Source organism: Vanessa atalanta, chromosome 11 (assembly GCF_905147765.1).
Source record: "Vanessa atalanta chromosome 11, ilVanAtal1.2, whole genome shotgun sequence".
Taxonomy (NCBI): domain Eukaryota; kingdom Metazoa; phylum Arthropoda; class Insecta; order Lepidoptera; family Nymphalidae; genus Vanessa; species Vanessa atalanta.
Window position 1 is genome coordinate 2,322,928 of NC_061881.1, and position 14,575 is coordinate 2,337,502.

General features: G+C 31.5%; 1 protein-coding gene across 5 annotated transcripts in view; it reads right to left on the bottom strand.

The window, feature by feature from the left end:
* Positions 1-14,575, bottom strand: part of LOC125067160 (modifier of mdg4) — a 335,555-nt gene that overhangs the window by 104,818 nt on the left and 216,162 nt on the right. The window contains exon 5 of one of the 5 annotated variants that reach the window (XM_047675576.1): positions 1,678-1,973. The exons of the other annotated variants lie outside the window; for them this stretch is intronic. Coding sequence (XP_047531532.1) covers positions 1,705-1,973 — 269 coding nt within the window. The 3' untranslated portion in view covers positions 1,678-1,704. Of the gene's footprint in view, positions 1-1,677; positions 1,974-14,575 lie in introns of those variants that run through there. 5 annotated transcript variants of the gene reach the window in all.

Sequence of the window (14,575 nt, forward strand, 5' to 3'; positions counted from 1 at the left end):
AACAAAAATGAATGTTTAATGTTACAGAATGAAACTAATGAAATAAAAGGTTACTACCAAAATAAATTTATTTTATTGAAGTACACAAGAAGTTTACAAGATAACAACAAATTAGAAATTTAGCTCACAAATTAATTATTACATTATTTTAATAATCCAGCACATTTCATTTGAAAAAAGGAATTTTAGTTTAATGAAAAGCTAGCTTCCTTCGACTATTAAAACTAAAAAAATTATCATCACAAACAATCACTTTATAAAATTTTACATTTATCATGGCGAAGATAAGCTTATTTATTTTGAACAATATTATTTAAAATTATATATACATTAATATATAAAATTAGTTTTAACAAATGACTATTTTCTTTTCTTTACACCGAAAAAAAAAAAAACGAAAATACTTTTTATTAATCAATCAGAAAAAAAAGTTACAGGCATGTTTGTGCATGTATTAACTATAATTATATAATAAAAGTTTCCTATTCTAGTTCAATTTATTGTTGTAATGGCATAAAATTAAACAAAAACGTAAAAAAACTGGATAAATAAAGGACACAAGTTACAATAACTCCAAGTCAGTAATCTTTCTTTACATTTATGAAATTTGAATGGTTATGAGGTTTTGCGTAAAGGAACTCATCGTTGACGGTGACTGCCATGGATTTACAGTCGCTGCTGTGTCGCACGCACCGCCACCACGTCTTACCGCTGTTCCAGCGACGGTAGCCGTATCTGAACCCGTTGAAGAGCAGAACCTTCGTGCCCCGCTCCGACGTAATTATCCTCGGTTTCTCGCAAGATGTAACTTCAGCTATAACATCAAACATAATGTAAGTTAAAACTCTCACCAGTTGCAAGGAAAATGTTTCGGTTCGGTCCAATGGGCGAACTAATAAAAATAACAGACGTCATTTGCAAAATGTTTATTTATTAAAAGTCATACGTAACTTCGAGTGGATATGGCGTATGAACAAGTGAATATTACTCGTAAAATATTGGTTAAAATACTTTTTCCCAAATTGGGTTAACAATTCGTATCAAACTCGGCGGCATGATCTATTCCTCTTATCAGTATGCAGCTCGTGTATCCACCATTCTTATCAATGGGAGACAAGGCAGGTCAGCAATTATATTTTCATAATGTGTTGGTAAGGGCCAGTAGTGCTACAACATTCTGTTGTATTGCCAAACCTAAATAATTTTGGCTTTGGTGCCAACTATTGCCAGCAGTACACCAACTTTTGAATAGTTCAGGTTTATATTGAATTAGCAAATAGATATTTTCATGGTATAGTGTTGACGATGTAAGACTGCGTTCTGTGTATCGCGCCCAGGAAATAATCAAATTATACACTGAATTACAATAATTTGTCTACCAAAAACATAGCCATGTGACTTTTATATGCAATAGTAGTGATGACTTCAGAAACTATAGAACTCATTTTTATCAGGCTTGAATTATACTACTCGAATTCGCTTCCATTGGCGTCGTAGGAAAGTAATGACTAACAATTGTCGCCTTAAATTACAAAATGGCGTAATTTGAATTTTTAGTATTAAGTGCAATTTTTATAAGATTTATGATGTGTTAAATCAAGCAGAAAATGTGTATAATGTGCTTTAAGTCTTTGATGTTTTTGGAAATGATTATCAAATAATATTCATTCTTTGAATTCAAATTTATTTCATAACTAATATGAATTACATTAAGCGATCTTTACTATCTAAAAGCTGTAGGAAATCGAAGTCTGTCTGGCGTGTCGCGTTCAGCAAGGGGGGGTGCGTGTGCTTGTTCTGTCTGTCCACTGTCATGCAGCCGATGGTTACTACAATAGCATGACATTGCTTGTGACGACTCTCAGCGCACAACCACTTCACCCTGGAGGAGCACACTGAATGACGAGTGTACCAGTAACCCCTGAGTTTCATGATGCGCGCTCCAATCTTCGACGTGAAGAAAGATGGGCGATCTGAAAAGAAAAGGGTTTTAATATCCGCTATACCTCAATACTTTACTAAAAGTAACGCCTAAAATAATATCTGATTTCGGAAATGAAACTATAATTATTATTCTATATTTTCCAGAAGGCCTTACGAAATCGAAGGTTCTTAGGGAAGGTTTACGAAATGGTGACAAAAGTAAACAAAATAGAAACGATAAATATAAATATTTTATTCAATATTTAACACACATTAGCTAAAAATTCGAAGCTATCAAAAGTACAACGAAGGCACGTTTTAGAAGGGGGGTGGATGATTGTGTGTACAATTTACTTTGACGATTTTCTTGTCGTTATTCTTCATTGTATAAACGGCAGCGGGACACTGGAGTTTGTAATGTGTTCCGCATCGCCAGCGATTTTTATTTCCATCAGTACGATGTCTGACGAAATAGTAATTTGATGATTTGGTTAAGAAGAGCCACGTAGCTCCTCGGACTGATTTCTCTAGAATTGGACCTGGTAACAAACATTCGTAAAGTTGAAGTAAACCTTATAAAAAAGATAGACCTTCCTCGCATTTATGAGTCTATAATATCCCCTTTACCGAATTTCAACCAAAGCAATTAACCTCAAATCTGCGACAAGATATTGCACTTGTGTAAGCACAGACACAGGTGCATTCTCATTCATCTTACTCTCAAAACCAGAAACAGCGACATAGCGATATTTAGGACAGAGTCAACGGCCTTACTTGCTTTCTATGGTTATCGATTTCCTAACGCCGGGTTTCTATTGACAGAAAAACAGTTACAAACTCTTTATCGTCTCAACCGTGAATCCAAACCAGATACCTTGGAATCTTGATCTCCACTATCTACAAGCTAGTCGCTAGGCATTGACAGGACGGTTGAAATTGAAACTAGAAAATATTTTTAACTTTGTATCATTTTTTAATTTTTAAATTCACAAATTGTATATTTTCACAATATATCGAATTATCAACAATATATAAAATATGATAATATTTTTATATGCACTAAGCATGTTGCTTATACAGCTGTGTACAGAAATCTGGGTAATATTATTCAGTTTTAGAATTATTAATATTCTTATGTATCGCTACTGTTAGTGTTACTCTTAGTGTCGAAAAATTTTGAACGCAGCAGTTAGGTTACAATGAAACGCATTTAGAAAATTTGTGTGTATTATTTAACTCAACTTGGCATAAAATTAAAAACAAGCTGGCTTGATTTGTCCCTAACGAGCCCTTACACTAACAGCTAATAATATTCTTCTGATCAAAAGAGAAGAATTTTATAGAAAATATTATTTAAAATTTCAAGTAAAACAATTTTAATTTTTTTAAATTATTTTGAGCTGAATAATAGTATTTCAATGAAAATACGAAATAAGAAAAAAACAAATTATATCACACCAGTAAAATCTAGAAATTACACAAGCATTAAGAAACATTTATATATATTCTGGTGGTGGATGGTTATGTTTTTCGTTAAATTTGACAATAACGTCATTGACGGTGAAGATAACAGCCTTACAGCCCCTGTTGTTGTGTGATCCGCACCACCACCTACACTTGATTCCGGTAACCCTATGCTTGAGGAACTTGTACCCATTTAGTTGGATCATCCGTGCGCCTCGCTTACTCATCTTGAAGACAGCACCTGGTTAGAATATCATTATTTTCATTTAATATTTACGACATACGATTAAGAATAACTTTTATTAATTACAAATAAAACTATTATTTGAGTAAGTAAGTTTAATTTGAATGTTATCATTGTATATTTGTCTTAATTATTATATTTGTTTAACTCGGAGAATAGTTCAGCCTAACTTTTGTATCCTCTAACGCGCCCCGAAATGATAATCTGTAATTAAAACAAAAAATCCTTAAATACTAATCTTTACACAAAATGTTAACAACCATGGTGCCACACGAACATTTTTAAGAGTTTTATTTTTAATTCTGTTTGAAATAAGTCTTCCTTTTTGGTTTCTCATGAGTGTGCTCGAGGCTACTTTTGACAATTTGATTTTGTATGGTATAAATGTAGCTTTTGCAGTTTTTTCCATAAACACATTGCCAGCGCGTCTTCAGGCCCTGCTGTCTCTGTTTGCAGAATCTATATCCATTGAGAACAATTATTCTACTGCCGTAGACCGATGTGTCGTAAAAAACATCTGCAATAAAATTGAATACTATGAGAACGGGAACAAAGTACGATATTTATTATTTATACCAAATTACAACGTAAACCATATTTTTGATTACAAATTGATTGTAATCGAAAGAATGTTTAGTCTTTTCCATTAGTTTGATGAAACATATTTACGAAAAACGACCAAAAAGCCTTTGATATATTCAAACCAAATCATACGTATATCCATATGATTTATTTGACATTACATGTTTATATATAATGCAATCAACGTAAAATTGTCAATACCGTTAGATAACGGTCTGTCTCGCAATAAAACGTATCAAATTTCTATAGTTTATTAATCTTTCGGTTAAGTTAGAGTTTTTATAATAAAATATAATCTACCTAAAAATAATGAGTTAAATTATGAGCAGTATGTTAAAGTTTTATTTATTTAAAAGTCTCGAAACCAACCGTACATGTACATACGATTTAGAATTAATTTTATTGTAAATAAATACTTTATATAATAGTTTGGATGTAAAATCTTAATATTATTTAAAATGTTTTTTTTTTTACATTACAATATTATAGTGTAATAACAAACTGTAAATATGAAAGGAGGAGAGGATGAAAGGAAAGGCTTTCCTTCTAATGTAATATGGGATACAAAAATATGAACAAATATTTCTGTGACTTATTAAATTTCTTAATTCACTTAAGCTCTTGTTTTATGTATTCTATCCTATATTATATCTTTGAGAAATTAGCATGTTTTTATACCAACTTATATACTTAGATTTATATATAAGACTTGAGTTTACAATCCGTTTTTTTTTATTTTATTTATTTATTAGTACCAACTAAAAATACATTAATAAAGTAATACTTAAAATTAATAGGACTTAATTGCTGTAGTACTTAAACGTTACCATGTCATACGCAAACAAAATCAAAAAGAAACATAAATATAAATATATTTTATGTCTAATTAATAAAAACACCCAAAAATAATAAACATATTTACGATTTACTGACAAAATCTATTCACCTATTGGCAAAGTATGTAATTATGATCATTATTTATTTTTAAAATTTCATTGTCGTAGGTCAAGATGAAAGTTTGACATCTCTTTTTATGGAAAGGTGCGCGTTTCCACCGTATTTTCGAACCTCCACCCGACACGGAGTGCTTGTAGAATTTGAAACTCTTCATCACTATCATGGGAGTGCCCTGTATCGTCATCGTGAACATGATGTCTAGAAATATTGCTTAAATTATAATTTACAGCGATTAAAAGTTATTGTTCTTGTAGTCAAACCGTCTTTGTAAATTAAGTATCACAGTTGAATAAATCAGGCCTTAGCGTTAGCACTGCGTTGATACATAGTTCATAGAAGAGATAGACATCCAAACTATCGAAATAGCTTACAGAAATTAGCAGAGTGAAATGGCCGTGGGCGAGTAGACGAGTCCTAGAGTGGAGGCTGTTGATCTGAAGAAGGTGGCGTCGTCAGACTCGATGTGAAAAGCAGAGAACCACAATAAAAGATCAACATCAAGATACCTTACATATTGTAATACGACTAAGATAAGTTTGACGTAATATATTTAAATAGGAATTTTCAGAATTGCTTTTATATAATACTACCAGTCCGTTCCGAATCCGTACAGGTACAATACAAAGTTGCCTCTTATTTTCTTGTACTACTTTTCAGGTTTCAGGTTTTTGTTCTTTTCTAACCGGTGGTAGATTTTCGGAATTCAAAATATAGATTTCATACTGTAATTTGAAATAAGTGCCTTGTTAATAAAATGTTAAATGATTCAGAATTTGAAAATGTTTAGTTACTTATAAGTGTAATCATAATATTTAATAGTCTTCTGAGGTACTTTAACGGTATAATAAATATATTTACCATACCAACTTATGTTATCACATTTATATAAATATAATACATTTAAAAAAAGGTATTTTATCATACACCGATATAGTTTTCATAATTCACTATTACCTGTGAATAAATTTAATTGTCCTCAAGGCAATCTATATTCTGAACGAACAATGACGTTTAGTAACAAAAAGGTAAATGGGTGTGGTGATTATTTAGTCTTAAGATTTCTTTGTCGTAGGTCATGACAAACGCTTTACAGCCTTTTCTACGGAGTGATCCGCAAATCCAACGTATTTTTAAACCACGTGCTGATACAGAGTGCTTGTAGAACTTGAACCCTTTCACTATTATCATCGGAGTGCCCAGAGATGTCACCGTGAATATGATGTCTGAAAAAATACTTCATTTTAAACTAAAGTCCGAAGCATTGATATTTAATCGTTTAATTAAATTTTACAGCAATTAACGTATATCGTTAAAATAATGTGTCCAGTCTTTGGATAGGTCCTTGTCTTGAGATTTTTCAAATGATTGGATAAATACGAAAGAACCATTACCGAAACAAAACTTATTGTTTTTTCATCAAATCGAATTATTTTAAGAAATAAAATAGGAAACATGGTTGAATAGAAGAGTACTGATGTAAGCGCAGAGCTATTTGATAGATGGATGAGATAGCTCTGTATCTGGCCTTTCTAGATCGGAGTTACACATAGCTTTCTGATCTTGTGTGTCGAAAGGTCGATGCCCGTTGGAGTATTCGAGTCATATAGGGCAGACCGAGGAACGGCAAACGCAGCGTTGGGTACTGTCCAGACTGAACACCATAAAGATACCTTCTATGTAATCTCCTATTCAAATACCTCTATATGTAGTACATTTAACAGCTATATTACAGACTACTCTTGAAAATTTCAGGTAGATCTATAGTTGCACATGTATCAGTATAATTTTCCTTTGTATTTATATACTTCGAAAATTTACATTTCGAATTTCAGTTAAATACCTTTTTCTGTCGATTATTATATCATTGTTCTTAAGTAATAATCAATAATGTATTTTATATAAAACAGGTAGTCGGACCCGAATCGATAAGAACAATAAACCTTACCTTACCAATGTACCTCAAAACTCGTATACTAAGATGTTTTATGAGTGTCTGTCCTTGTGTTTTTTTATATAATTTAATACTAATAAAACTGGGATAAGTTCGGAGTTTTATTTTCAAACATATGATAACATGTATCTGTACATACAAGTTTCTGAACTTTGCTTAAAAAAAACTCTAAACAAATGACATTCAGATATAATAATCAGTGTTTTTATTTTTATTATATTTATTTGATGAAAACAATATACTTGTAACAATTGGCGTTATTAATAGATAAAACATGTCACGCAATTGCAAACTCACAACAAGTGTAAATAATTAATGAAATAGTTAATTAGACTTGAAACAACTTTAGCAAGCGAGGAATTTGTCTGAAAGTTTATTGAGATGGCTCCAACCGCTTTTGACAAAAATTGATAGCAAATTAAAAACATGCGATTATTGAAATGTGTTTATTTACGTCGAGTTGTCTAGCAATGAAGAAAAATGAACCTGATGAAATTTTCATTCCTTAATTTTTATTAATAAACGATAACGAAGCTTAAAGCGTATTCAAAACACGAATATTGCATGTGAGTTTTGTATGACTTAGTTATCATATCAATTGATAAATGTTCTGTAATTGTTGGTAACTTTGAGATTAATTGCAAACAGTTCCGAGGTCGTCTTGGTGTGTGCCAAACACATGACGCGGGTGTTAAAAAAAATCCCCGCCAAAGGAAGACCTCAGAGTATCTCAAGAGCACTTGTTACGTAACAATTATAATTATTCTACAGCATATTTATTTCTAACGCCAGTTGGGTTCATGAATGTGATTGTTGTTGCATTTGATTATTTCGTTGTTCAAAGTGAACGCCGAAGCTCGACAACCCTTATTGTTGTGCGTGGCGCAGTACCATCTCGTCTTCAGTCCGGATTGCCGATGTCTGTGGAACTTGTACCCGTGAACTATCAATATAGTCGCTCCGCGGGATGACGTGCAAAGTGTTATATCTGTAAAAAATAAAATAAAATAATTTATAAGTTGGTTTCCGTTAATTGGGGGAGGTTTGGGAATAACGATAACGTTTGGGAATAGCGATCGCGTCTTACTTAACGTAACCCTTTCATGTAGTCTTAACAAAGTTTGTTTAAAAAATAGCTGTGGGATAAAGTTTTTGGTATATTTTATTGTCTGCAAGATATTAATTCCAACTGGGAGTATTCGTTAACATTCAGGATGTTAGGCGCTAAATTCTAATGGCATTGACGAGACCAAACAAAATTTGTTTGCAGTCAATTTTAACGACATCCATGAGCTGGGATGAGAATGAGATGATGAATGAATAGTATTCCAAACTACAACACCATATGATTTACATTTTCATTCACGATTTCAATTAACTGCAAATAGTTTACCTTGTGTGATTTTATTTTTATTTACTTTTTTTTTAAACTATTAAAACTTCACACCTTGCGTGATTAACTTGACCAACTGGAAAGCAAAGGTTTACCTGAACACGCAAAACAAGCTATTTTACTCTTCGCTTGTTTTATTAATTATGTGTATGTATTCGCAGCCAACTTACCATCAGATTGTCCATTTGCTTGTCCGCCTACCTATTACATAAAAAAAACTTAATATCAAGAGTCATTGTAAGTTATACTTATAATTTTTTTTAAAGTACTCATATTGACAAATGATTCACGTATCGGTAGGTGGTCGCCATCGCCCATCGACATTGGCACTGGAAGACATAGTAACCATTCCTTATATCGCCAATGTGCCACGAACGTTGGTAACTAAGGTGTTATGTTCACTGTACCTGTAGTTACACTGGCTCACTCACCCCTTAACCGCAGCAAAGTTATGCACATAGCAAATTATACTAAGTACTGGTGGTTTGCGATTGCGTATTTATTTCAATATCAGTTATCGTTGGGAAAACGAAACAAATTTAATTATGAAAATCAATTTATTCTTACGATATTAATTATTTATAAAAACAAAACACAATACATTAACGATTATAAAAAACAATTAATTGCAATTACACGATAAAGGCGATTCATAAATATTTGTTCTATTTATAATTAATGTACCGTTCGTTGTAAATATTTAAACGAAATGGTAATTCTGTATTATCTTCAAAACTTATTCTTGAAATTTGGACGTTTTAAGAAACGAATTTATACGATCGATTCGTATGCATGTTTATGTAGAGCCGGATATGATGCCTAGTGTTTCTTCTGGTCGATTATGGCCACGACTGCTATTAAAGAGTTTTTAATTGTACCTCGTGTACAATTATATCTTCAGTGCAGTTAGCACTTTCGTACCATCTATTCCCTACACTTTCGTTATTCGAAGCAAAATGATTGTAGGAATTTCAGGCACAGGAGCCATAGCTAGCATACATTTATCAAGGCACGGCAGCGTAAACTTACATACTCCGGGTTGCTATTGAATTTTTTTTGACAAGATTTTGTAACCATTCTGAATTTGTGTCTAAGATTTCAAGATCTGCCGCCTCACAAGGTACTCAAAAAATTAAAAGCCTACATGTAATGTCAGATGAACTTCTGCAAACGGCACCGGACCAGCTTGGTAGAATAATATTCAAAATACCTTAAAAACAGAGGAGACCTTTGCCAATTTAAACATTTGCGGAATGTTATTTATGTATGTATTTACTCTATGTGTATTTATATGTAAATACGTATGTACTTTTGTATTTATTCATCTACGACTTTTCTGTTAGTTTGTCTGTCATCCGACGTATAGTAATCTATGCTTAACTAATAACTAGTTATAAGGAAAGGTCATATTTTAACCTCCACTTCACAATCCAATATCGTAACAATATTAGAATGGTATTTGTACTGAATTAAAACACACGTACACACAAACTTCTATATCTATAAACTATATGTATATATGATTTCTACATATCCGTTTTTTTATATTTCTATATACTTACAAATTTTTAAATTATACAAACTATATAACTACCGTATTATCTATCTCTCTCTACGATTAGCAAGTAGAAAGAATAAGTAGATATTTATAACTAGATTGTGAATTATAGCGTTGATTTCTTTTTACCTGACAAAGTTTAAAAAACGTGTCAGATAAGAAGTGATTTGTTATGGTCGAACTCCTTTTCGCGATAGTGTTTCATATATATGCTATATTTTCATTGGCTTTAAATTCGGACCACATGTTTTATGGTGAAATAAGTCAAATTGCGTATCGTTATAAAGATATTAAATTATCAAGGACCATATAAAAATAATTTTGAAAAACACGACTGAACAGCAATCGTTATTAAATGAAAATAATTCCATTGAGTGTTTGAATCCGTTTCGCTTCAAAAAATATAATTTGTCATTAAATAGACGTTCTATACAATGTTTTAGTGCCTTCTCTCTTTGGCACCATAATTTCTCTAAATATCTTTTCTTATAAAAAAACAAATAAGGTATGAAATTCTCGGCCTTTCCAACTTATTCAATATAATTAATCATTAAAATGTTTCTTTTTTTGTGTCCAAATCCTTGTCACACTACAAAAACGAGTCAAATTTCAATTGAATATCAATAAGATGATAGTACAATGACAAACAAAAGAAATACCTTAATATAAGACACTGGTAACTTCTATGGAAGTCTTAATTCTTCAAACTATTATACATCTAAGTCTGGACTTATAACTAACATTTGTGTTATGACAATTCATAAGGAACTTGGAGGGACGTGTGTGTGCACGTTTTTAATTTTCACTATTGAGCTTCCAACCGTGTATATGACCGCTCGACATCCCCTATTGTAATGGGACCCGCACCACCAACGAGTCTTATGGCCTAATTCGCATTGGCGAAGGAACTTGTATCCTCCGACGCAGATCATTCGAGCTCCACGGGAAGATGTCGCGAAAACAGGCCCTGAAAAATAAATGCCAATTAGAAAAATATGAAATAACACCATCTGCAGTCTTAACAAGATTCATTAATAAGGGCAAAAGGATTTGAATATGGTTTAAGAAGTTGATTCTAATCGTAGTGTAATGTAAACGCTTTTTTTGTTATAAAGTATATATTTGTATGTGCCCAGACAACACGTCCGTAACTTATTATGTTTTATTTTGTTATCTGTTCCTTTGTACGTTTTGTTTGTTTTTATTTATCGTTAAATCATGTACGACTAAGTAATTCATGTAAGTAGACACGCGTCTCTGAGAAACCATTGCGATCTTTGTAGTGTTTGCTAGCTATATTGCATTATTTGATTATATCATGTAAAGTTATGGCACCTAAAAGATAAAGCCATATAGACATTAAAAGCTGGTATTTGTAAATGGCAACAATTGCTTGTAGCTTTACAATGAAATTATATACAATTGTCTCAAAAATATTCGACACCAGTGCCATCACTAAATTTAGAACATTAACATTGAAAACAAAAAATATTCTGTAAGTGAATTGACTTTCTTTTTTATTTTACAATAAATAAATACGGCACGAGTAGCTTGTCATAAAATATTAATTAAATAAAAATGGTATTCATTAATCATGGAATACATACGTGTTTTGTGAGAATTAAAAGGTCTTTAAAAATATAACAATTGTAACAAGTCACGATTATGACACTATTAGGGATCTGCGTATTTGAAATTTAAAAATCGACTTATTACTTTTTTCAAAATCTTTATTTTTTTTTCTTACAATTTTGGTATGGGATTCCCCTGAGTAGATAAGTCTACTCTTCTATTATTAATAACAGGTAGGTTTTGGTCCAGCTCATCAAATCGTGGGAGAATGATTATGTTCATTCCTTATTCTTATGATCTCATCGTATACAGTGGTGAGGGTGACTCGGCAACGTGAGGAGCAATGCCTGGAACACCTCCATATTTTCTTCACGTCGTTCTGGGCCTTCATGTGGTATGTGAAGCCGTTATACATCAGCAGCGTATAGCCCTTCTTTGACATTACATATTGGAAACTGGTAAAACCTGAAATGTTATATTGCATGATAAAAAACTTGTTAAGAGACATTAAGGTATTGAGAAGATATTCTAGAGTCAAGGAATTTGTTTTGTAATTAATAGAAAGAAAGAAAAAATTGCTCTAAATATTGGCCCGCCAAGATATTATTATCGTAATCGGAGCCTTATTCTGGCACATCATTAAATTTTTTTTTAATATTAATATTGTCCGTATAATTTTAATGTAATGTATACAGATCGAAATTTAAAATAAAAGGAATTTTATTCTTAAGAACCGCGTGATAGCAAGGATGTTAGTAGTCTTGCTCCGTTTAGCTTAAATTTAATTTTCTCTTATAAAGTTCAAAATATTTGATTTGCTTGAAATAAAAAACGTATAATTGAATAAGAAATTATATTCTTTCGGTATTATCAGTCTCAAATGAGTTATTATTGTAAAGCATTAATTTAACCTTAAGATGGCTAACAATAATTATTGACCATTGAAACTTACAAATGTCATAACTACTCTTTTAAAACAACAGTATATTGTCAGACAGAATTCAAAATATTACAAGGTCTTTCTAAAAATAGCATTAATTAGATAGCACGTATATAAAATAAACTTTCTAAGCACTTTTGATTGTCATATTGCATGAAATGCTACTACCGGTTCGGAATGTAGATTTAACTATCAAGAACCGGCTTGAAATTGAGTTATTAACTCATAATTATTACAGTGTTACACAATAGCTTCCGTAGATATTCTACGAACTTCATATGAACTTGAAAGGTTGATTTATGACACAATTTAAGCATTTTTATAAATACGTCACATTAGTTTTATAACTATTATTATTTTTAGCATAATTAAAATCGACTATCGTGACTGCGTGATGCAGCGTGCGAAGTGCACGCGTATTGTTACGGTTTTCATAACGTTCCATTATTTTTAAATGAATTATATTTCAAAACGAACAAAAATATTATAATCAGCTTTAGGGTTTCTTGTCGTAATTTTCTATATAATATGAATTCTTACCCGGTGGTACTTGTAACAAGTTTGTTACAAGATTACTCAAAAGTGCTTGTACTCTTAGTAGAATTAATTTGTTTCAATAATGTTGCAACAATTCGCACACAAACACACAAATGCACGCATACATATAAACACATCGAATAAAGTAATTCTCCTAGTACATAACTTTTCTTATCGAAACAAGATCGACAAGGAAAAATAATTGCTACACATCGATTTAAAAAAAAGAAAATTTATTTCATCGTCTCACTTATATGAAATACCCACGTATTCTAAATTTAAATATCCTTTTGAAAGTTATTTCTGAATGTTGTGTGAATTCGTGTATCTCAAAACAATAATATTATAGAAAAATATATTCTTTGGACTATCACATATTTTAATAAACTCATTGTATGTTTTTATGACAGATCAAAAACTAAACGACCAAATATACATTAATACATTTTTAAATTCAAATTGGTGCATTAATAATTCTACAGGGAATTAAACAAATAGTTTTTACACGTGGTTAGTTTTAACACATAGCCAAAATGTCTACATTTTTAATACATTAAAACGTGTTCTAAGTCGAGATTCGATATAGTCTTTATAGAATAGTTCCGCAGGTATCGATTTAATTTATCATGCTATTTACATTTTATTTATTTTGCATAAAAGAGGTAGAAAATTTCTCTTAATTAAATTCCTCTACGAAAAATGCAAAAATATAAAAAAAAGTTGACTTAAATTTGATCAAAGAAAATCGTTTCATAATTAATCGTTAATTATAATTATAATGTTTAAAAAATATTCGCTTAGTTAATGTTTGAATATTCGAACTAAATCAATGAGAGAAAGTTATGTTGAGTACAATATCTAGGGAAAAATGTTAATATTTGTACTGTAATACATTGGGTTACTTGTTGCACGGCGACGGGTGGTTGTGTAAGCCCTTTAGTCCAATGATTTCGTCGTTAAACGTGTACAAGGCTGCATTACATCCGCAAGAAGCGTGAGTCGAGCATCTCCATCGAGTCTTGGGTCCGTCCTTTGAAGCTGCGTAGTATGTGAAATTGTTCAGCTTTATCAGCTTCTTCCCGCGCTTTGATAACACGTATTCAGCTGCAATAAATAAAACGGTGTCATCTACTGATATTGGTTACGTGATAAATAAATGTTAGGGGTCATTTTTTTAATTGGGCGTGGGATATATATTGCTACAAGGAATATAAGCCATTTCACTGATGATTTCAATTTAACATTATTTTATTTACAAATCTTTTTATTAGTCGTCTGTATTAGTCGTCGACGTTGTTTTAAATTAAAAAAAAAATTATACACCTGATTTTTTAACAGAATTCAACACATAAACTTGTTAATAACGTTTCGTGTCCTATTATTGCCCAAATCAATTCTTTGAAGTAACTAAAGGCAAACTAAAGGCCAACTAATTGAAAATTCAGAACATTGTT